Here is a 25,216-nt window from a genome sequence, read left to right on the forward strand (position 1 = left end):
TAAACATTAGAATAAATACAATGAAGATCTGAGGCTCGTAGTACAAACACTTCACAGGAGGATCGTTGGATAAGTGCTCTTGATATAATTCTTTCCCAAAGTACTCCAAGCTGGTCCCTTTTCTCCTCCTCCTTGAAGTCTCAGTGTTATTTGCCTTGTCAGGACATACATTTAGGAAGTAGGTACTTTTTGAGGTCAAACTGGACTAAAATTGCGTATACAACATGCCGCACCTCTTTTGTATGTCCTGTTCAACCAAACTTCCCATGTAAAAGCAAAATAAAGTCAGGAAATACTGAATTCAATATGAAATAGTATTTGACAATAGTATGAAACAACTAAATTGTCCAATCTGCATCTAAAGATGTTTTATTATTTTGTTTAATTAAATTGCATCCATATATTCACATGAGATGTTGTAACTACAAAGGCTGTGTCCTCAAAGTGCATTTTTCTCACATAGAGACACAAGATTTTGACTGATCGTACTGAATGATTTGTGGATATCTCATTCTAAACCTGATTTATTCCAGTTTTAACTCACAAAAACTGAGCAGGAATACTACATACTAATACTGTATATCAACTAAATGAATAAAGACATTTAAACCTGGCTGTTTCCATTTTTCAGATTTAAATGTACCAAATATATGCAATTATGGCAGTTTTTACATATAAATTGCCTTACTTCTATATGGAAATCTTACATGATAAAAAACATGTAATACAAATTGATATCTTTAAATTTAAGTTTTTTTGGTATTCAGTGCCTCGCCTTAATACTACTTCTATTACATCTGTCATTACTAAAAGAACTACTACTCACTGCTCAGTCCCGCTGCTCATACTGAAGCTACTATTACTAATACAAACCATTTAACCACTACTTATTATACTACTTATTGATAGTTTTGGTTAAATTCCCAATTGTATAAATAATAAACAGAAATAAGGGTCATGTTTTGTACTAATTTTATCTACTCTTGTCTGTTATGCACTGCCATATATACAGTACAAGGTCATGGTAAATGTTGTCCACCTATAGTCAATCCCCATAAGTGAAACATAGCCTTAAGGTGTTGATGAATCTAATTCTGTGTGCACGTCCGCTATGCCTGGATAAATTACAGAACCATGCTTAGTTGACCTATGTATAACGGACTAACATACATTTCCAGAGTCTTCCACTCCGGTCTAAGTCTCTTGACACACCATCTATGCAAAGTTTGGGGGGGCTGCATAACTTTGCTCGTACAACTCGTCATTTGTTTCCATTGTAATCATTTGGACAAATCGGGCCCATTATGCATGAGTATTGTTCGTATGTGTGTGTGCCGCCCGTCTGTTTCCCCTGTGGGTCACAGCTTGGACGTGTCCCGGGGGTTGGTGCCCTGCTCCTCTCACATCTGAGCGGCCAGGCTGACTAGGCGGCCCCAGAAAACAGGCCCCCAGAGGCTATGAGTACAAGCTGTCCTGCTGGACCTGACTCCACCATGGCACTAAGGCGCCACGGCTCGCAACATATAAACACAAAAGGCAACAATGGCGGGTTTGGGCAGATCTCCCAACGGACGGATCCAGTTTGTGCTCAAGTAAAAGTACATTGCTTTAAATTATAATCGAACATATATCATAAGCCATACTGGACAAAAATACAGTTGTACTTATTGTCACTATTACAACTATAAAAACGCTCTGAAGCTAGTTACATGTGTCCAATAAACAAAGAAAGTATTTTAACTCACAATGAATGATCCCAGTTTGCGCTCAAATAAAAAAGGTGAAATCATAATTATCAAACAGAAATGTACTTAAAAAATACTGTAATAGTGCGTTTCAGTTTGTGTTTGTGTGTGTTTCTACTCAAAAGGTCAAATAAATGCAGCCAAAATTCTTACAAAAACATGTACTTTGCCTCTGGTTTCTGTAACTCATACAAATTAAGGAATAAACATGACAGTTAAGAGGAACACTAGAGTTGCCAGTGAGAGGCTTGATTTCTCCACATTATGGGCCAGCTGGTCTACTGATAAAATAAACAACGCGACGATCACATGCAACAAATAAAGTCTGAATTATTTCTGAGGACAAATATTTGACATTTCTTCCCTCGTCTCTGATCTCGCTAAAGACTTAAGAAGGATTTGCCCTGGATTAGGCCCGCAGTTTGAGAAGGGATTCCGACAACATCCTTCTCTCCTTCTCCCAGGCTTTTGTTTTTATGATGAATTTTTTATCAGTTCTCCACAACGCGCCAAATGAGCCTCAAGTGAACAATAGCATCAAAAGCCCAAGACATGCACAGATACCCCTTATAACAAATAAAGAGACAATTTTGGTAATTGAGGAAGGAAGCGATATCATTTTCAAGGACCATAAAGTTGAGGTAGAAGGATGTGGGGGACAGTATGCGTTGCTAACTACCTGGATGTGGCTCTTCAGGGATTAAATTTGTATGGTTTATATCTATTCTCAATATGGTAGATTTCACAACAAGAATTATTGCATAAAATCTGCCGCGAAAAGGAAGTACTGCCAATTAGGGCTGCATAATAATAGACTAAAATACCAATTTGTGATGACAATAATGGATTTTGTAATGACGATAAGGACTTATATTTGGACACATTTTATACACACAAAGTATTTGGTGTGACAGCAGCCGTAGTTCCAAATTCAAACACATTTCACATTTGTACTAATTGACCACTTATATACCCTTTAAAAATGTATAAACAAGAATATCACAAAATATAAAAAAAATCTAGGTGGTTTTGGCAAATGAAAACCACTCAGACACATGTGAGTGATATTAGAGCCTGTTTGACAGACATTTACTCCTGTATTTTATATTATTTATTTATTTATTACAATGGATTTTTAGGTTTTACTGGACATTGTTGACCACACAATAGTTTTTCATTTGATCTGATCTATTACTTCACCACAAATTATACGCTTTTGTGAAGTTCAAATGCAGTTGTCAGGCTAGAACATTTGAACTAACTGGAATTTCTGCACTGTAAATAATTAAAATCATCAGCATTTAGATCTGATGTCAGTTAATCAGTGAAAATATATTGTACATTTCATTTTAAAAAGTCTGTACTTTCAATTGGTAATGCTACGTTGTCACACTTTTACTTCAGATTTGGTGAACTTCTACCACCTTTGATAGACTAAAGAAGGACGCTCAATTATTGCAACTATAACTTAGCAAACACTTGTGCTGCCCTATTGGAAATACAGTCCACTCCCGGATTCAGAGCACACTGGCCCATCCAGGTATATTTATAATCCTTAGCTGTCGCTCTCCAGAAGAGCAAATCAAAGCCAGTAAAACATAACTGCCATAAATAAATGAATAGATGAGCAACAGCCCTGGACTGAAGGGATTCACCTAGCAATCACCCACATCAGATCAGATCAATGCTCATGGAAATTTCATGAAGCCCTGAATCCACACCGCTTCATATTTCACTATAATAACCCACAGAACCGCAGGGGGAGAGGGACGAGGAGGTGGGGCGACGGTCTGGGCCGGGGGGGGGGGGGGGGGGGGGGGGGGGGGGGGGGGGGGGGAGAGATGGAGGGGGTATTTGGGGTGCTAAGAGCAGGAGATGGGGGGGTGAGGGATAATTGAGAGGTCAGAGCACACGAATGGTAACTGAGTGGAGAGATAGAGCCGAGGAGGAAGCTGCAGTAAGTGTCCAGAAGGAGAAGGTCTGCCACAGCTTTTCAGTAATTGTGAACGAGGTTGAGTGCTATTTGACCTCAGTCCAAGTATTTTCAGATTTGGGATTTAGGGATTAAATATATAAATAACCTGCTTTTTTAGTTTTTTGGGTGCATTCACAAATACCATATTAAAATTGGGACTAAACTAGGACTAAACGCTTAAGTACAGTAAACATGGACAAGACCATGGCTAAACAGTTCTAAAATAGGACCAAATCAAGTCGATATCAGAATCAAACTGGGCTCAAAACATTGTGCTAAGGATGTCACACTATGAGATTTTGTTCATGAGTCTAGCTTTATGAAATCAAACATTCTGAATGAAAAATGTATGTTATTATCACATAAACAGCCAGATACTTTACGTGTTGTTTGACATAGATTGAGCTGAAATTACTCATCGTTGCTGCCACCATTCTCCCAATTATATTTTTTTAGTTCTTACGATTGTATTGTATTGTATTATTGACAACCTTGGATTACACCCTTTGTTTGGTTTAAACCTCACAAATCCTTCCCTATTTGAACTGGACTGATACAATAAGCCCACTTGCTTGATAACTAATATTTTTGGAAAACAACTAACATAATTCTACCTTTTTTATAACACACTGGATGTCAATATGATACTTTTTTGCCGTATCACGCTTCATCTTGTCGTATAAAACTGCAAAGTAACTGCAAAGTGAACGTCCATTGAGACTGTGCCAAAGGTGCCTGCGTCTACACAGGAGTTCAGTGGACACAATGCAGATCTACACTGATGGTAATGTTTACTCTGTGCATCCTCACAAAGACAGTTCTGCACAGTAAAGTGTGTTTGCGATTGAAGCTGAGCAGGTAGATGTTGTTGTAGTTACAGGGTTATAGGTAATTGCCTCGGAGTCCTGATGTTAACACTGTAACAGGCCTTAGACAGCGGCTAAAGAGCTGATCATATCACCACCTTCTGTTTCCTTCTCACTCTCTCCTCGTCTCCCCCTTTTGCCCCCCTCACCCCCATCTAAAGCCCCCGCGTTCCCCTCCTCTCTGCAGTCTCCAGTGCTCAGGTGTGATCTCATAAGCGCTGCTCGCCGATCGATGCCGCCAGTGGCAGGGGGTTCAATAGCCCTGAATTACGGCTTCATTTCTACCCCCTCGCCCCTCCCTCTTCGCACAGATGAGAGCTGCCCCCCCATCGCCATCACCCCGGCACGCACACACATACAACACCCCCACCGTCTACTCACAATCCGGATCAATACCTTACAATCTAATTTTTATCCATTTTTCCATAAACCCCGAGATTGCGTTTATTTGCAGAATCCGACAAGCTAAATAAAGCATCGCTTGAACATGTCAGGGAGACTAATGCATGGCTGGAAATTCATACACCGAAAACAGATGAGCTTTTGGCTGCAAAAGGAAGGGAAAGGTTGAGGCTGTGAAGCGCTCGCACCAGGGAGGAGGGCGCTAAAAGATCTACAAATCAATGGAGGTGTGGACGCTAGCAGTGCAAAACTCTAATTATCTTGCAAAAAGTGGCTGTCAACTGTTAACAATACCTGACAGTAGCATTCACATAGGGAAAATGCTAATTCAGGAAACATGGATGAAAAGTGCATGCTTGAATTAAGACGTCAGAAAACATAAGAAATCATTCCCCATGTGAACACTGCTCATTTCAGCAGGGTATAAAATAATCTTGGTTCCACATTCATTTACATCATCATCATTGAGCAGATGCTGGTGTAATAAGAACGGGAGCATGCTAAAGAGGCAAGACAAGCCACATGGTGCAGAAAATTAATCTCAATCTCAAATCGAGGTGTGAATTTCCTCACTGTTAGGCCCGTCTGCAGTAAATGTGTGCAGCTATCTCAGCCGGTCCCCGTCTCCAGCTGGAGACCAGCCGTTTTAATCAACCGCAGGTCTCCACCCAGGCTCAATAAAAGACAGCATTCACAAATAGCAGCGAGACGAGTAATTGACCGTCTCCTGTCGCACAGCGCTTTATTACCAAATGACTACATGTGTGTCATTGGTCATGTGTTAAGTGCTCACAGGCACCACAGTGATGTTGGGAATTGTATGCAATCTGTCTGTGAGGTTATCTGCCATCACCTTCTTAAAATAATGAATTTTGCTAAAATCCTACATTAGTAATTAATTTATTTTGAAAAATTAATAATGGACGAGGACATGCTTTGTTTTGGTGGTGCAATGGCAGAACGTGAAACTATTCGATTATAACGCCAATGTATTACTGTATCTACATTTAAATGAAACATACAAGAACGTGCTTGTTCTAAAGAAGCCAGTGTTTAACTCTCCTGTGTGCAAAGTGCCTGAATGACAGTTCCTGCTCCTCTCCCTGAGATCATTTAGTGCACAGTCCAGGCAAGAGGCAGAAGTGTCAGGCGCCTTTCAGCTGGTTTAAATTCTGTTCTTGACTTTTGTCTTTCCTCTCCATGCTCCTGTTCCTCACTACCTTTGAGTGATGTTTCCTCCTCACCTAATCTGCACTCGGCGCTGAAAAACTCCTCCTAATGTTAGTGCGTGTGTGAGAGCGGCTGCGCGTGGAGCTGGGGCCTTAATGTGAGCCAGCACAGCCTTTTAATATCAGCCTCCGCAGTAGAGGAAGCACTAAGCAGACACACTGCATACTGAGGAGGGGGGATTGGCTTTTGAACGACACCAACGATTCATCAACTCCCCCCAATCTACGTCCAGCACCCCGGTGTCACAGTTGCACGCACAAACATGCACGTGGGGCCACAGAGTATTATCCCTCTGTATCGCACAGGGAAAAGAAAAGGCAGCACTTCATTGAGGAACGCTTGAGCAGCTCAGTGTGAGGTGATACAGAACCAAACATGAACATGCATTTGTAAAGAAGCAAACAGGGGGTTGGGTAATGACACAGAAGAGGCGCTTTAGGACGGCAAAGAGCACTTGGCCCAGAGCTGGTGTAAGGCAGAGGGCACTGCACAGGACACAAGGGGATGAGAAGACACTGGAAGAAAAACATAGTCTTACTCTTATCTGTGGAGAGCTTAATTGCCTTTGATGAGACTAATTGGGGCTTTGCAGAGTCTAATGGTGAAGGAGTCCTCCGAGACAACAGAGGACATTACTGTAACAGCTCCTCAACGGTGCAAAGTCTCACTTGTCTTCTCTGTCCTGACTGAAAAATATACTCAATTTAAATAAAAAAAAAGGGAAATTCTATTGCTTCTTTTGGCAAATGAGATTAGACATACATTAAAGTAGAAATAATTGGAAACTCTAATATGCTTGAAGTGTTGGCTTCGTTCCAGTGCATGGCTTATTGTAGTGAGTGCTCTGAAACAATAGAAAAAGGTACAAAGTGAAGGACAAATTTGTGTGCCAGGTAAAGGTGGGTCATGATGATTCTAGCACTTTGGAATGTAGGTCCCCGGAAGAAAGTTTGCTCGACAGCACGTTGGAGTGCGCAGAGCAGTTTGCTGGGTAGGGGCTGTTTGCAGTGGAGCAGCGGCAGCAGCAGTATTGGGAATGTGTTGACTTAATTAGGTCTGCTAGCTGCTCGCTTTCCTCTCCTCAGCAGAAGTTGATTAGCAATGCCAGCTGTCCCCAATGTAATTCAGTGTGCGCATGTGTGTGGCTGCCCGTGTGTGCGCCGTATATGAGTTTATGCATGTTTGTGAGTGTTTGTGTGTGTAGACGCCATCGCTGCCAGCTGCCACACAGTGCTGCCAATCCTCCATGATTAGTACCCACTGGCAACTGGGCGCAAACCGGTGCCAAACAGACCCAGGAGGGCAACATAGCCCATGGTAATCCACCGCTCGTCTCTTCTAGCATTTTCCTTTCTCCTCTACCTTTTTTTAGATCTACATTTGAATCGACTTCCTCTCAAAAGGCTTTGTGCCGAGTTGTTGTCTACAGAGGTGGAAGTACTCAAAAGAACCAAGCCAAATTGTTACTGGCTAAAAGTACAAAAATAAAGTTTCATACTACAAGTACTTCTACTGCTACTAATATTCCTATAACTTCATCCATTAGTACTAGAAATAACTTCACTTTATTAAATCATCAATAATCCTTGTTTTCTCCTACGCTACAGTTACCATCCATTACCTTATATTATTTATGTTTTTATTTGTTTTGTCATTAGACTGCATTTCTTCCTGTTCTGTAAAGCGCTTTGCATTTTTTTGTGTACAAATTGTGCTCTACAAAAACAGTTTCTGTGATATTTTCTGTTAGCTTACTATATAAACAGTATGATATAACTAAGGCTACACACACCACATCTAAATTGGTACTACACTGGGTCTTATTCTGGAACTAAATCTGGACCAGGTCTAATCCAGGACATGACCAGGACCAAACCAAATCTGCATCAGGATTAAACTGCAGACTCAAACCAAGACAAAACAAGTACACACCTTAAGACAATGTTGCTTTTTTACTGCATTTCATGTAATTTGTTCTAAATACATGCAGATTAAATAACTTTCCATCACTAATTGTTGTCTGCTAACCAAAAACACTTGATCAAGATAGTTAATGTGTGCCTCAAGGAAGCCAGTAAATACACAGGATGATAAAAGAGCAAAGGGAGAGCTACAAATAGTCAGAGAAAGTCCCGGGCACTGGCTTAAGCGAGCTGTGTGAAGAGTCAAAATGGGACCTATGCCTGGACACGGTTGACTGTGTTGCTGTGAAGGTGCCAGCACTTGGCAACAGCAGCACATTCAGTGTCTCCAAGTGGGTGACCCCTCTCTATTGCTCACCTGTTGAGATTCTCCTTACTTCCTCGCAAAAGCCCAAAGGCAGAGAGAGAAGGGGAATTCATTTATTGAAAGAAAGCAAGTTTTGAATAAGTGGATGTGACAAGGTGAAAGAGAGAAGGGCAGGGGAGAGACGGGGCTTTTATGCATACGGTTCACACTTGCCTGGCACATTAGAAGGCCGCGCACACTTTCATTTACACGGCTCGGGTTTGGCAGAGCGCGGGCTGTTGGGCAGCTCTGGCACGGCAGCGGCAGCCTACCCATCTGCCCTCTGTTGTATAATGTAGTTACATGCCATGTGTATGCAGAGGCTGTTCTTTTAGGGCAGTAAAATAACATATAGTGTCCAACTTGAGTCCGGCGGTAAGGCTCAGACTCCAGGCTGCTGTGGCTGTTATCTTGCAATTTTCACATGGGAACATGGGAATGTATTTATGTTTTGCTTTCACATGAAGACATATATATCCCCATTTTGAAAAATTGTCCAAATGTTTCTTTTTGTTAACGCAACAACTATCAACTAAATAATGATGAAGAAAGGAAAACATTTAGAAAACATTGCTATACAAAAAGTAAACTGGAAGCCTCCAATTACTTTTTTAAATTGAGCTGTTTTTGCAAATTAACTAATGTATTGGCTTTATATATGCATATATATTTTGAATCTTTTTTTTTATTTTTATTTTTTTACCTTTTTTTTTAAACATTATGCAAGTAACTTTCTTTGTGCATCAATAAAGTCTGAAGTGTAAACCTACGCAGTTCAAAATCTAGAGAAGGTCCCCAATAGTATCAAAGAATGGGTCAATTTTTCCTATTCAAAGACAATAATTTATACTTCAAAAGCTGTTTCTGCCAGTCCCAAGTCTTGATAAGCAGAAAGAGTTGCTTCAGAAAGCGCTTCCTAGGTGACTTACATGGACATGAAATGCATTTTGTAAAGACTGTGGACTCGTAGTAACGTCTAATACCATTGGGCGCATAAACAAAAATATTTCACTGACTCCATAAACAAAACAATCAACACACCTTCATGCATTCAAATGTTATGGCATGCATTTCAACACCCATGTCATATCCAAATAAACATATCAAGCATTTTTCATTTGACCTGAGTCGCGCTGTAATTGTGATGCATCGACTTGGATTCGCACAGTAATTGGGACATATACAGAGTCGCAGAAAATACACGCTTGCAATATGACACACATGCTCTCTCAATTGTGATTTTGTCAAATGTTGGCAATTGCGGGCGAGGCTTACGGCCCTAAGTCTATCAGCGGTTGAGATTACAGACAGATTTATTGTGATTCGCGGCCTCCCTCGGGACCTGTGGCCTTGCATTGGTTAATCACTGCTTCACATTTGCTCTCTCTGCCACTCTTTTCACCACCACACCATATCTATGAGCTCTGTTGTAACACTGGAGCTATGCATGTTTTGTGTTGTGCTATGAAGAGTCTCCGAGTTCCCCTGTTTGGTACTGATTCATAGTTCGACAGGGTTAAATCTCAATAATCCCTCTAATCAAAAGGTTAAGCCTCCCTCGTGACCTTCACCTGCTTCATAAAAAAGGCCAAACGCAGCTTCACCAATGATGTCTACAGGCTTTTTCTTCTCTTATTGAGTCACGTTATTGAATTCAAAATTGTTTAGCATGCACATTTGCCACGGAGCAACAGAGCGGAGCTATGACAGCAAATAATGTGTTTTCCAAGATGCTTTTAGCAGATATTGCAAAGACTTCATAAAATAATGTTGGCCGTTTTTATTGCATTGTTTAAATTATTCATTTGTACAGAGAAGATCCGAGGTGACAAATGCGTGGGACTAGGAACTCCTGCCTGAGGCTCCAGGCACATGCTTCATTATCCAAACAGTGTATGTTTTGAAATTATTTCATTAGATGATCAGCTCGCAACAAGGCAAACTGACCCTCATCAAACCGCAGAGCACTTTTGTGTTTTGGTTCTCTATAAACGTGGATCTCTGTCTTAATAAAAAATAAACTCTAACGTCGAGGAACAATGGCTTTACATTTACTTTTACTCTGGTCACTTTAAGGCTTTAAAAAAATAATGTTTAAGATGGATTGATAAGAGCCCTAGTGCTAAATGTCATCTTTTGTTTAACCATGAAAGAGCAAAAGGTTTGTTATGACATTTTTAAGAAGAACATGCTGATTTCTCTTTGAAGGTGTTATCTGCTGCTCGGGTGATAATATACAGCATTATATTTAGACAATAAAATAGCGCAGTTTGCATTGCTAAAACAAAATCCCATGCACAACATCTACATTAAAACAAAAACCTAATCCCTGCATGTGAGACCAGAGGGAGTGAAAGTTGAATTGTATAAAGGAGGATGTTGGTACATTAGCTCATTACCTGTGTAGATGAATCGCCCAGGTGTGCCTTTGCAGAACTGTTTGGATTTGTAGGACAGCGTGACCTCCACTACCCCCGGGATGTGTCTGGGCGGAGTCTGCACTCGTATGGCGTGCGGAGTGATCAACTACAGGAAAAGGGAGAGAGAGGGAGGGCGTAAAGATTAATGCAACCAAACAGCAGCGTTAAAACATGCACTCAGGGGGACCGTCCGGGCCTTTTGCAGCTTTTGACTCTTCTGCTTTGTATAATCAGCCTGAAAATGATGCGTTAGCGCCAAAGCCCTCAGGTGGCCCATGCAGCCCAAGGCAATGTCACCGGGAGGCCTAGGATGGTTATCAGGGCTGACATGAAGCCGGTAAGAGAGCTTCAAAAGCAGTTTAGAGTTTATGAATAAAACACACCTTTCTCTGCATATTTACTGTTACACAATATATGGAAATTGTTCGTCTGTGTTTGGCCCTGTGTCTGTGTCTGTCAACAGAGTCTGCGAAATATTAAAGCACCACAATGGCACCGATGCAACTCAATTAGCATGATCCCCGACAATACAGATCTAGTCCTGTTGAGGGAATTAAATTGGCCACGGACCATTGATGCACAATTTGTTGTGTCCTTGGGCATGACACTTCTCCAACCTTGCCTCCGGTGTCTTAACGCAGGAAGAGGAAGTAGTTTGTATTTACTTTTGAGTCAATCTATTCTCTAAATGTAAAGTACTTGTTTTATTTACTTGACTTTACTGATTTTTTCTGTGAGAACGTTTGGATTTCATAAAGCTGGTCACAAACTTGAGGAACAATAATGTGTGGGATGAGAATAATAGAATCAAATATTACACTGTTCAGTTATTGTGTATAATCTATAAATTGTGTTGTTTTTCCCTCTTATTATAACCATAACATCCTACACATGAACTAGAAGATAAATTGAGTCATGGTCTGGGAAGTACATCTTTACCAATGATTTCCATAGCAGTAAGACAGTAAGACTAGTACCTCTACTTTTTCATTTGCTTTACAAATTGGTGTGTTTTTGCCCACTCCTTTCTTTATTCATAGCCTTTCTTAAAACCTGTCACATACTTTTTCTGCACAGTTCTGTGTATGTGCAGCAGGTACGCATGTTGAAGGGTCTTTGAAGCCAACTATAACAGGACCAGTACTATAGCACTCAAAGCTAGCGGGCTCTCAAAAGCTATCAACTCTGCTGCCGTTGTGTACACTATGTGCATGTGTGTGTATGGCGTGTGTGCTGCTGTAAATGTCCCTTTCATTGCTCACTTAGCCGGGCTTTCATTTTATCATTGTCTGCCCCGGCTCACCTCTCCGTGAGACAATATAGGAGCTTTTTATAGAATTATTCCTTTACTAAAGAGAAAGCTGTTTAGCGCCACCGCAAGCTGACCTTCAATTTCACACATACACTGAATTTACATTTTAGTCATGTGGCAGATGCTCCAGAAGGGATTGGTATTGTACAGCGCACATTTCATTACCAACATAATAAAAGACAGGAAGGCAGCAGGACGCAGTGAATAAAATAGGAGCTGGCATTGAGGATCCTGAGCATATGTTAAGCTATATAGCAATTCTACAGTCTATGATTAGCATTTCATTATTGATTAATACATAAAGTATAAGAAAATATCACCACAGTGCTTTTACAAGGATTCAAGTTGGTGTTTTTAGTGGGGAAATGAATAAGGTAAAAATCGAAGGAAGATGTCTTAAGGTCCAATGCTCAAGTTCTTTCAAGTTAGGTCGAAAACTTTTCTTTCCAGCAACCTGAAGTTTACAAGTGAGGGATGGCATACTTAACTTTTCTCAGGTGCAATAAAACCTGATAAAATGTTACACAAATAAAATAAAAAGTCAACATTTGTGACAGCATTTTTTAGGTAAATAATTTAGCTAATTTGTAATTGCTTTAACTTTGAATGTCCATAGTGTTGTTAAACAAAGGCGTGTCGATATGAGGCAGCCGTGTAGCCTATGGCATTCAATCACTAATCATTTTTAGAGGCATACACTTAACTCTATTAGTTTCAAGTTTGACGCTCCATACTATATATATACCACTAACAGACTGTCTAAGAAACGTTTAATATAATCAGTGCCATAAAATGATTTAAATATGTAGCCATTACTGTCTCCTATAACTATATATTTTGCTTAGTAGTTACAGCAGATATTATGCAAGATCTACTACATTCAGCTGCAGTGAAGTGGCAGTGAGTGTAAATCCTTAAAAATTACCCATTGCAGACGTAGCCCATCTCTAAACATTTCCATAACTCACTTAATATTATAAGTTATCTTACACAAGATGTCGTACAAACACTCATTAGCAAAGGCCAATAGGTAACCATTGACCAGCTATTGCCATCGCTCACCTCAGGATGGGAGGCGGCTCTATCTACAGTCTTTATATGACCTGGAATTTATGTCCAACTGATCCATACAATCCTATTAAAAAGGCCATTAACGTGACTAACCTCACTCCAGACCAGCATGGTTCCGAATATGACTTGTAAGCCGTCGAAGAAGTTGTCCCCGATGATGATGACCGTTGCGCCCCCGGTGGTCCAGCCTTCACTGGGGCTGATGGCTTTAATGCTGGGGGTTGCTGCAGAGATTCACAGCCACAATAGATTAGACCCTTAGTATCCTTATGACAGCCCATAAAGGTTGGTAACATGGACATTTTCTGCCATCACTTTACACACATACATTAGACACACATCACCTCTCCGCTCGGCTCCCAGGGGTCGGGGCCCGAGTGAGGAATACTAATCAGAGTGATTATACCGAGCCCGTTATTAAACATCACCCCTGCCCCATGAGTGAGGGCAGTGCGGTGCGCTTGTTTTACGACACGTGGCAAGGCGTGCGGGCGTGTAAATGTCAGGTGTGCTGAGTGTCTGATCAAAGGCCACGCGACCGGGGAGCACCGCACTGCCAACTGTGGATGTGCCCTCCACATACACGGCCTTCATTACACCAGGCACTTAGCTCCTGCTCAGCTCTCTGCCTCAGACCTGCTGTATCTGTCCAGTCATGACCACAAACAATGACGCGGGTTTATGTGGTGAGCAATGAGATACAATTCCACAAATAGACACAGTGGGCTTGAAGTGAAGTCCATATAAAAGGTTAACATGATTATTATGAAGAATTTGCAAATATTTTCCCCTGTTTTATCTAGTTTGTCAATTTTGGTGAATTTTATCATTTTACTTCCTGGTTGGACATGCATTTCCCCCCCAGTACGGTTATGCCATACAACAGCCACTTTGCATTGTTGGCTATGAGAGCAAATATTTATTTTTAACAAATGTTTATTTTTGACATAATATTTCACAATCAGGTTAAGTGATGGTGCTGGTTTATCCCTTACCATAGTTCTGGATTTTACCTGGTGTTTTTTTTTTTTTTAAACAAGTATTTTGGTTTAGTTTAGGGCTTTGGGACAGGTTTGCTAATTGGGTTTTGACAGAACTGACTTGACTTTTGTCAAAGTCTTGAACAAATCCTTGGAAAGAACTTCTACAAGAAACCTTGCCTTTTTGTGTTTTAATACTGCTTAAATATTTGAATGGGATGGCCTTTGGAATTCCCCGGTGACCACACAAAATAAATTCTAAAGTCTAGCTTTATTTGTGATACATTTAAATAATGTCTTCAAAACATATTCTTTGTCTGACAAATCTGATAAATAAACCAAAATTCCAATAACTGCCATTCACTGTGATGTTTGACCTTATTGTTGGCCTTATGATCCCACAGATTACTGCATGTGATTGAAGAAAAGAGCAGCAATGGGAAAATACATGTTTATACAAGCTAAATCTCCTTTCCTTAACAGATATGCAGCTTGTCAGACATGCTGTAATTCAGTAAAGCGGCATAATCCACTTTAGCCTAGGCCCATTTTTTCCCCACAAGCTTTGCCTTTTGCTCTTTGCCTCACTCCCTGTTCTGTTGATCCTTCCCAACAAGCTGTAGTGATATTTAGCCTGCAGAGCTCAACGTTCACCGCACAGCAATCTGGGGCCGTAATCGTGGCCTAAGATGCCTCCTTTTCACAGATATAATGTGTGTGCGTGGATTAACCAGATGGTGGAACGTGAATGCATGTGATAGGATTATACTTTGGGGTGTTCCTCGATGCCATCTGTTCGGCTGATTGCGCTGCTCATCTATTAAAGACATATTATGGGACCCCAAAACTTGTGTATCCTGTGCACAAACTCGTAAAGAGACGAGCAGGGTGTGTATTTACATTTGGCTCCTCTCTACATGGTTCTACACCTTGATTTAAAGGTGCACCACATAACTTCTCTGGCTTGTCACCATTGAGATTATTTTTGAGCTATTGTTTTGCCTGGAATATGGTACGAAAAACCATTACAAATATTCTTCAATTACAGGTGTTTTTACTGCTCAAAAATACCTTGACAAACACACATTGTTATTGTGGGAAGTAATGGTAGAAAAATATAATAATAAATTATTATTAATAAATCTAGTGCATCCTGTTGTACCATAAGGGAGAAATTGTGAAATTGTGATTTTGGTTAAATATTTTTGGTTGGTTTAAGTTACCATGAATTGGTTTGTGACCAGTGACCATGTGCCAATGACCAATATAGTAAGGGAGGTTCGAAAATAATAGGGACAAGGCTTTTACTTGAATAGAACTTTGAGAAAGTTGAAAACTCTAAGGAATATACAATAAAAAGCCCTTGGTCTTTTGACCCTGATGCACTTGAGTGAATGTGTCTGTAATAAGAGCATGACACAGTTATGGCAGTTCCAATAATGCCTCGAATATGTCTTTGTGAACTCAATCACTTGTGAGACCTTTGTGGGACAAGTGGACCACTTCACCTCTGGAGAATAGCCATTAGAGCGACTTCACCATAACATTCAATCGTAATGCAATCTTCTACCGGCCATGTAAATCCCTGCTTAGTTTTTCTGTCATTATCATCCCTGAGGTTGACTCTCCTCATAGTAAAAAAATATGTTTCTCTTATTCAATGTCTGGGAAATCGAAATGAGAAAATAACTGGATTAGGGACTTGGGAATCAGTGCGGGCTCCTAAATCATGTGCACATGTCATTATGAAGTATTAAAGGTTTGGTCTGACTGAGCGTGCGGGGGTGTATCTCTGTGGTGTGTTGGAGAACCGGAGGGATGGGGAGCAATGGAGGCTGCGGGATAAAAGCTTGTCTCTGAGGAAATAAAGCTAGTGTTGGCTTTAAGCAGAACAGACCTCATAAGACACATCGTGCTTATGCCAGCCCGAGCAGGGGCCTGGAGGCACAGACCTGAGGGGAGCAGGCCACCAGGGACGCGCAACGAGCTAGCACACCACTACAGCGTCTTTTAGCACTAGTTCGATCCCCTACAAGAAGGAAGTGGGAATCTGAGAGGCAGCAGGAGGCAGATAAGGAAGCAAGAGGAGGTTTTAGCGGGATACTCAGGAGACAGGAGTGCCAGACATAGAGCAGGGAAGAGGGGAGGGCACGGCTGATCAGACAAAGAGGGCTTGGGGAGGCAGGGAGAGGCTGGTACTGAGGCTTTTGTTCTTTTATTATAAGGCTTTTCCGTACCGTGTTCAAGGTAAGAGGGTGTGCCTTCAGAGGGGTCCAGTCTTCGAGCCCTGCGCCCGTGTTTGGAGTTGTTGTGCACAAACATGTTGTCGGACACAGCCAGGACGTGACCCTCCACGCTTACCGTAGTCGAGACAACCACCTGAGACAAAGAGAGGAAATTAGTTTGAACCAAAAAGTGATAGAAAAAGGGTTGAAATGCAAAACTAACAGCATTTTTTTGGTACTGTAAATGTGTCGTCGGTTGGCAGATTAGACAAGTATTTAATTTGCAGGATTTTTTCAGGGTGCGTTCACACAGATTTGATTTAGTCTTCTTCTTGTTCTAGTCCTGGTTTGGCCTTGGCCTTGTGGTATGTATACAAGGGTGAATGCACCCTTAGATACAAGACAGGGTGATTAGGTGAATCATAAAGGCCAGGGAAGTCCTAAAACATGGTCAAAGTGTTGGTATGCTTAGTTTAAAGTTTTCCAAAGCAATTGTATGTATAAATTCATGTGTTTGAGCAATTACAATTCTTTGGAAGTGTGATGGTAATTTGCAGAGGGATTATGAGACAGGCAGTATTCCCTTAAAATAAAAGTTAAATCTTCAAATTGTATAAGGGCAGGTAAAGTAAAACACGTCTGCTCCGCTTCTGTTACCTGAAAACGCCTCATGTCTCGAGGGTTCCCTGCGTTCTTTAGGCAGTTCTGGTTACACTTGAGGAAAAACTTGAGGAAGAACCTGTGAGACACAAGAGAAAAGCACAACGTCGTGAGTAAAGTGCACAGTTATCGAAAAGGGCAGCTGTCTGCGCAGGTACAGCACGAGCGTCTTCCCGAACAAAAACACCAAATTAACTCAAATCAAACGAAATCTTTGACAGGCGCCCACCACCGTCCATCAAAGACATTTTCTCTATGCAAAAAAAAAAAAAGGCCTTGGGTTATTGAGTAAGATGCTAGTTTGTATATCCATCTCCACAGTCACAGCCGCAAAGTGCAGCGGGCAGACGGCTCCCCAGCTGCACCGAGCGTCGCGTAACGGAGCTCCGGCTGTAGCGACGATGCAGTGGCGCGCTGTTGCCATTCCTGCCGCTCTCAATCTCAGTGTGAGGGACCACATCAACAGCACCTGCCATGCATTATTAATAGGCTGAGATGGCAAGTATGGCTACCCGCATCAATACTTAATGAGTGGGGGAGAAGGGAGGGTTAGGAGTTAAGGTTGGGAGGGGGGGGGGAGTCAGGACTGGGGGGGGTTGGCGAGCGTCGGCGGCCTAAGCAGCAAAAAGGGGGACAATTTATTCCCTAGCTCCACCCCAAGAGCTGACAACTTCTTTAACGCCAAACTACTCCATTCACTCGGCAAGTCGCTATAACAAACAGACACAAAGAATCAAATGAACCGAGAAGTAAACAGCCTGTGTACAAATAAACAGGAGGTCTTAAAATAAAGGCAAATGAAACTACTACATTTCCCTCCTCCTCCTCCTCCTCCTCCCAGTCCTCCTCCCGCTGCCTTTGAGAAAGCTCAAAGAAGTGCTGACAGCCGAAAGTGCTTACAATACAGATCACCAGCAGCCACAGAGAGAATCACTCCTATGCTCAGCTTTTCTTTCATATGTCTTATTTTCTACCCTCTGTTCATTTGTTATGGCTAGAATTGTGCACTGGGCAGCGCGTTTGGAGCCAACTGCCTTAGATATAATCATCCGCGCACACCATGTCAAAAGAAACAGTAAGCAGCAATGCCTCGGACAATTGCTTCATCTGAAAAAAAAAAAATGGAAAGAACAAAAAAAAAACAACAGAGAAGATGAATGGACAGAGGCGAGTTGTGTCTCATTTCAAGGGCTGGACGACTGCTGTGCACATTACAAGGATCTGATGTAATACAAGAGCTGGGGATACATCCACGAACAGTTTAAATGTGTGACAGCTGGTTAGCACTAGACACCACTCAAGTGTGCAGAGAAAAAAGCCTCTTGTGATGTGAATGATATAGTCAACCTTTTTGTAATGTTAGTCTGGTCTCTGTTCTAGCTTCTGTGAGAGGTTAATGACAATAATATAGCTCATTAATAGTGAAGACCGTGTTGAAAACTCAGGATCTCGCATATGGAATGGAGTAATGGAGCCGTTACTTCCAATATTTTTCTTGTATATAAATCAATCAATAATTTATCCTAGGTAGGTCCACAAATGGAAGTAAAGTTGATGTTACACTCACAAATAAACCTTTCCCTTTTGTGAAAAAACAAAAAATAAAAAACAAAATGTAGTTTCTCTAGACTTATTTTTTTACAATGATTGTGTAACATATATTGGGACATCTTACCGATAATAGATGAAAACATCCTCCTTATCACCAAAACTGGTCTCGCACCAATATATCATCCATGCGTGCAATCAACCAATCTCAATAATCTCATTGACTAGTCGGTATACTACACTGCTGGTCAATTTTGGATCAATAACAACGTGGTTAAATGTGTAAAATATGAGATCAGAAGGTCAAGGCGTGCTCTGTAATTTTAGAATTTTGTCGAGAAAAAATAGCCCGTATAACCTTTGGAAAATCAAAGCAGTACACTTAGAGATTCTGGCAGTGCGAATGACTTAGTGAAACAGCAGCAGATTTTAGTGGTAGAATTTCAAAACAGAAATGGGGGAGTGGATGGGGAATTTGCTGGAAAGACAGACAGAAACAGACAGACATACTCCAGGATTGAGAGTTGGCGAGATCCGATCGGAGCGACTGCCCACCCTCCTGTATATTTTAGCAGCTGTAGGCCAATACCTCAATAATTCATGGGGTGGAGAGAGATGGATTTTTTTACAGTGTGGACTGGACCCCACAGGCCCGGGGTCCTAACTCTCCTATCTACCCGAGGTCAGGGAGCAGCCGCGGACTACATTCACTTGTCGAAACGCAGCACTTCCCTCCATGCACCTTCTGTTTAATTCATAGCAATCGTTCACTATCTTTCCAACTCCTCCAGCTCTGAGGTATAATTACAATAGAGACAGGAGGAGGGATAAGTGGGCGAGGTAAAGTTAACGGTCAGGGGAGTCAGAGGTGACCAAATGTGTGTGGGTTAAATATGTGGTTTGGGCCAGGTAACAGGAGGAAGTTATGGGGGGACTGGGGTCTGAAACAGGGACTCTGCATGGGAATAGAAATGAATAAGAACATCATCTAAACATCAGGACTGTCACTTATTATACTTATTTTATGTCAATTAGACAGAGATGATTTTTTTCTTATTATTTGTCATTTGTATTATCTATTATTTTTTTCGACAAGTCCATTTTTTTTTTTTTTACATTGTGATATTTTTAAACACTTTTTTTTAACCAAATAAAGGTTGTAATATGGTGGCAGAAAGTGAGAATATTTGTAAGTGTATTATTGATCAAAATCTTAAATAGTTTGTCTATTTATTTTGCATTTTGCTTTATTAATACCACTGTCTTTGTTACAAAAGATCAACTCATGTGTTTTAGAGTCTGCATAGTTCAGATAACGATTACGATGATCAAGATATGATCATTCATTATTATTTGATAGTTGACTAGTCACAATTAATCATTGCTGCCCTACTAAACATGCCACTTTTGTATAAGGTCTCGTTACTTTTTAAGTAACTACACCGTAACTACAATGAATAAAACATGTTTGCATACATCAATAAAAAAAAGGAATTGGAAAACATTGGAGAAATATAATATAATATAACAAATGTGTGATTATATGACTTCAGATCATCCCATAATGCATCTGTATTGCTCTCATCCAGGCTAACTTTATCTAAACCTCTTTATGAATGGTCTTGGGGCTCATAAAGTGTTGGATTATGCATTGGAATGTACTCCTGTCCTGAAATGGTTGCAGTGGTCTCTGATGTTGTGGCTTCAGCTTGTATGCGTGTCCCCTTCGCTTCCCTCACGCCCCATCATCTGATTCATTATTAACCAGATGTAAGGTGTCTGTAGTCAGCCGCATGGAAACTACAAAACTCCTGTCTGCTCTCCTCACTTAGAGCAGGGAGGCGGTGGGACACATTTGCATGGATCAACAGAGTGGGCCTGTGCGTGAGGGGCGGGGCGGGGCGGGGGGGTCCGAGTGTGTAACTAATGCAGGAGCAGAGGCAGATTATCACAGGATTTATGGATAATGTGATGGACAGCTGACCGGCAAAAATGAGCACAGAGAGCCCTTATTTGCCTTGTATCACTAATTATAGTCATTTATATGTATTAATCCACTGAGCTGAAGGAAAGTGAATAAATAATAGTACTCACGTGGTCATATTAGTAGTAGTGCATAGTATAATGAAAACCGTAGACTCATTACATTTCAACTTAAGTAACATTGTTGTTGGTTAGTAAAGGAACACCAACATTTTAGGTTTTTGAGAGTTAATTTCAATATTGCAATGTACAACAACATCAGAAAAATACAGATTTGCATTTAAAAAAATCAAGACAAATAACATATATATTTGTATATGTAGTAATATTTAAAAACAGACTTATTTCTAACTGTTTAACTAGAATATTAGAATATTACATGGACATGAAAACTGACTATGGGTTATGAAGATTATTGGGTCAATATTTGTGATCATATAGGTCACAATCATAATCGTGACTAAGTTGAAAACAAAATTAAGTATTTTTTTTCTTCAATCTATAGTACAAAAAATACACATAAATGTAAAGTACACATGAACAAAATATGTCACTGTTGTTTAGTCACGTTCGCAGTTACTGTGAATAATTGCTAAATCATGACTCACAATACCATTTTATATTGTGACATTCCCACACAAGATAATAAAAACCATTAAAAAGTTCCCATTTAACACACTGAATCCTGAGCCATGTGTATGCCGTGCTTAGTAAAAAGTGCAGTATTTTCTTGAACGTCAAAGTAAATTGATCATACGCCTCAGTCTTTGTGCTGTCTCGTGCTGTTGTTGCTCATGAGCCTCACACAGCAGCTCTTAAGTTTCAAAAATATCCTTCAGGAATCAATATATTGCTTTGAAATATTGCACGCCGAAGCAGAACCCAAACGCCTTAAAACATCATTGGGTCGTTACCGTTATGGTTTTCATCTCCTGTATGGATCCTCCCTTTGATTATTGCCCCCCTCCATCTTGTTTGTATTCGACTCTGTGCCTGGTTTCAAGCTGTTTTTACGGCGTACACTTCACAGATACAAATATTACCAAAGCAAATTGCTGTGCAGACCGGATTAAATGAAATAAAACCATTTTGCTCTCACGTAATTACCCCCAAATCCTGGAACGGCCGTGGAAGTGAATTTGTGTAAATAACTGCTTGGCCTCTTCAAGCCTCGTGGCATAAATTTGTGAAAGTGAAAAAAGGAGTTAGCAAATAAACACGGGCAGCGTTGGCCATTGTAATTTAATGATCTCACACTTTCATCATATCATAACGGGTCTTATTTGTCACTTTGGAGCAATTAAACACAAAATCACCCTCTGCCCATAAAAAACAAACACAAGGAAAGCAATTAGAGCAACTTTTAAGTAATCCCTGTAGCATCTAAATATTATTACAGTGGTGATAAAGATTGTCTAAGCGATTAGCTAACAGCAAGGAAGCCTCCGAGGGACAATGCTGTTATATTTTCTAATAATTTTCCAACATTAGCCACAAATGAGGTAAAGAGTATTTCTCCTTGTCAGATCTTGCACTGATAACTTGCGTGTTGTGCATTATCTCACTCGATGCTCGCAGTTTATTCATTTTCCCAGCCTTTTTTTTTAACTTGTGTTTTTTTTTTTTTTATTATATCTTTTCCTTTCCCTGCTCTGACAGCTCTGCTCTGTGCTCCTGCCGCTGCTGTAAAATGGGTGATGCCATAACTCAGGCCTCTGGTCTGCTCCTCATCCATCCTGCCACAGAGATGATCTCTGAAGAAAAGCACTGTGTCTGGCTCCTAATATGCTTCATGAGGTGTGTAATTCACTGTGCTCCGGAGGGGAGCCATTTGTCTTGGGGGTTAACTAAGTGACACAACAGCACTTCCCGGCCTGTTACCACCGTGGGACATGCTGAACTAATCACAGCAGGTAGAGGAATGGAGGATCTCTCGCTTAAGCAATTAAGCATCAAGATTTGTTCAGGAAGTCAGCGTTAACCCGGTCAGAAGTGTTGTAATTGAAGTGGGGAAATTTGCAGTCAAGGCCAAGTTTCTTCAGTTCTAAACGTGACAAATAGTTGAGTAAACTTAAAGTGAAGTCCACTGCTTTCACAACATGAAATATCTTCCTCATCCTGTGTTTGTGTATTTTCTTTTCTCCCTGTGCTTTGTTTCTTTCAGTCTTTCCTCCCTGTGCTTCGTTTATGCATCACTGACACTTCAGCCAGACTCTGACTGCCTTGTTTTTTCTACTGACCTGCCTCTCTGCCCAAAGTATATGTTTAAGGCTGGAGTGCACTCACACACACGCACACTAATTTAGGGAGATTTATGAGGAGGGCCTTGCACCAGGAGCCATGCCGGCTGACCCCAGGGGTGTAGTGGGGCACTGGGTGGAGGAGGGGTCTGTCTCCACAGGGGGGGACATTAATAATCCAGAACCAGCTCTGTCTCTGGGCTTGGCCCCGAGCCCCGGACAGCGGTCTGTATCACACTGCTGTGGCCCACTTTACAGTTTGGATAGATCAATAGAAATATGAGCGCAAACAGAGTCTCACTTCATTCCTTTATAGTTCCACTCCTTAAAGTAGCAGCCTGCACCTCAATATTGCCCTCATGTCTATCTTAAGTGTCATGATTTATTTAAAAAGAACATCTCACAGCGCTGAAAAATTTATTTCCATTCCACTCGGTGCATCGTCCTGTCCTCTCCTTGTATCTGGCCAGTGTGTGTGCATGCCATGTCAGCTGAAATTGCCCCGTCGTTAAATATTTCTCAGAACAAATGGACCCAAGAGGAGCAAGACGGTGGGTCAGGGGGATCCTCACTGTGCCTTTCCCGCTCAGGGACAGACCCACCAGGGAGCGATAGTTCCGAGCTTTCCCCGGAGCCAGCGATCCAGTCCCAGCTTGGGGACAGAAGTCCCAGAGACACTTAACCAATTGTGTTTCATCCATTTCATCCGAAATGGATCATTCAAAATTCAACTGAGATATAGTGCAGGGCGCACTGAAAGACAGCAGAAATCCCTTCGGCTCCAGAGGAACCACGGTGGGAAACAGAGTGCAAAATGTACAACTCTAGAACTGATGATATCAGAACATGTGGTTAGAGCACAGGACTATGTAAGCCAATAAACATGTGTGAATGAGTGTGCGAATCAAAGCCATGATGAATAAGGGGCTGTCTCTGTGATGGACAGGCTTGGCAGGCGCTGCTGATTGAAACACTTCCTCTGTCGGGCCAGGCCCATTAATCTGAGTGAGCCCGAGCGAGTGGCGGAGGAGAGAGAGGGAGCCGCTCCAGGCCCCTCTAATGAAGGGTCCTGGTCCCTCTCACCTCAGCGCTGTCCTGCCATGCTGGGACGCTCTGCTGCCCCTGTCCAGAGCCCGCCCCCGTGGGACTGACCGGTGAATAATGGCCCTGTCATCAGCGCGGGGAGACGCCGCCACAGCCCAAGGGTGTGTGTGACCGCCTCCTGCTCACTCATTTACCCTAACCGCTCTGCTCGGCCCGCTCAACACTCAGACAGTCACACTGAACAGTGTTGATTTAAGCGCATGTTAAACTTAATGCATAATGCATTGACTATATATAGCTTGATAAAGAGCATTGTGTCAACCCGGGACCAGCACCATACATTGTGGGGATGAATGTGCCGCTCGCAAAAGTTCAGTCTTTTTGTTCCATTTAAGCAGTGTATTAAATCATAACTATGACTGTAACTATAACCGGGCTCAAGGTTATGTTTCTAAATGCAGCAGGATCAGAAATCAGAAACTTAATTAGTGTGCTGTGTTTGTTCTGAGGTGAAAAGTTGCTCTCTCCAATGGGTCTAGAGGGAGAAATATGAAAGCCCAGGCTGGGAGCATGTGACAGCCAGAGACAGAGGAATGGATCCTGAAGAGGGACTCAGAGCTCAGTGCAGAACAGCCAGTGAATATGTGTGGAAGTGTGTGTTTTGGCCTTGTGTCCCTCTGTTTATCAAACACATTACAGCTCCTTCCAGATTCCTCACCTGCACACCCTCAGCCTGCTACATATGGCCCACCAATCACAAAATAAGGAATCATGCATACATTTGCATAGCTAATGGCCTACCCTCTCCATTTAATATGCAAATTTGCTGAAACATTGCTGAATGCCGTCTGTTCTAAATGAATAAATTTGAATTGCAATTAGAATAATCCTTTATAATTAATGAAAACTGTCAATTTTGGTTCATAAGTAATTTGATTAAAGTGGTGATAGGACGCTTATGAAGTTCATCGGGCGGCGAGAAGTGCGAATGCAAACATATGACACCAGCTGAGATGACGACCAACAGCAGCCGCTGGGGGGTGCAGTATTGATGACAATGACTAATTAATAAACTTACAGAATTATGCTTTTTTTGCTAAACCGGGATAAGTTTGTAAAGCGAGCAGCAGATCAATCACGGCTTTGTACCTGACAGAGGGAAAAGTGATTGAACAGATTTCCCAGTGTCGGGTGCTGTGTCAGTGACCTGCCTGTCCAACGGGAGACACTGATGGACTGTCCGCCAC

At 41.5% G+C, this 25,216-nt stretch overlaps 1 protein-coding gene across 5 annotated transcripts in view; it reads right to left on the minus strand.

The window, feature by feature from the left end:
* The window catches only part of ebf1a (EBF transcription factor 1a), a 311,927-nt gene that overhangs the window by 16,414 nt on the left and 270,297 nt on the right, over positions 1–25,216 (minus strand). For all 5 annotated transcript variants that reach the window (XM_072439800.1, XM_072439803.1, XM_072439801.1 and 2 more), the window contains 4 exons: positions 17,152–17,233; positions 16,507–16,648; positions 13,383–13,513; positions 10,886–11,012 (listed from right to left, as the gene is read on the minus strand). In XM_072439800.1, the coding sequence (XP_072295901.1) occupies positions 10,886–11,012; positions 13,383–13,513; positions 16,507–16,648; positions 17,152–17,233 (482 nt within the window). The remainder of the gene's footprint in view (positions 1–10,885; positions 11,013–13,382; positions 13,514–16,506; positions 16,649–17,151; positions 17,234–25,216) is intronic.

Source organism: Eucyclogobius newberryi, unplaced genomic scaffold (genome assembly GCF_026437365.1).
Source record: "Eucyclogobius newberryi isolate DKJ021-1_F unplaced genomic scaffold, fEucNew1.0.hap1 SCAF_11, whole genome shotgun sequence".
NCBI classification, from domain to species: Eukaryota; Metazoa; Chordata; class Actinopteri; order Gobiiformes; family Gobiidae; genus Eucyclogobius; species Eucyclogobius newberryi.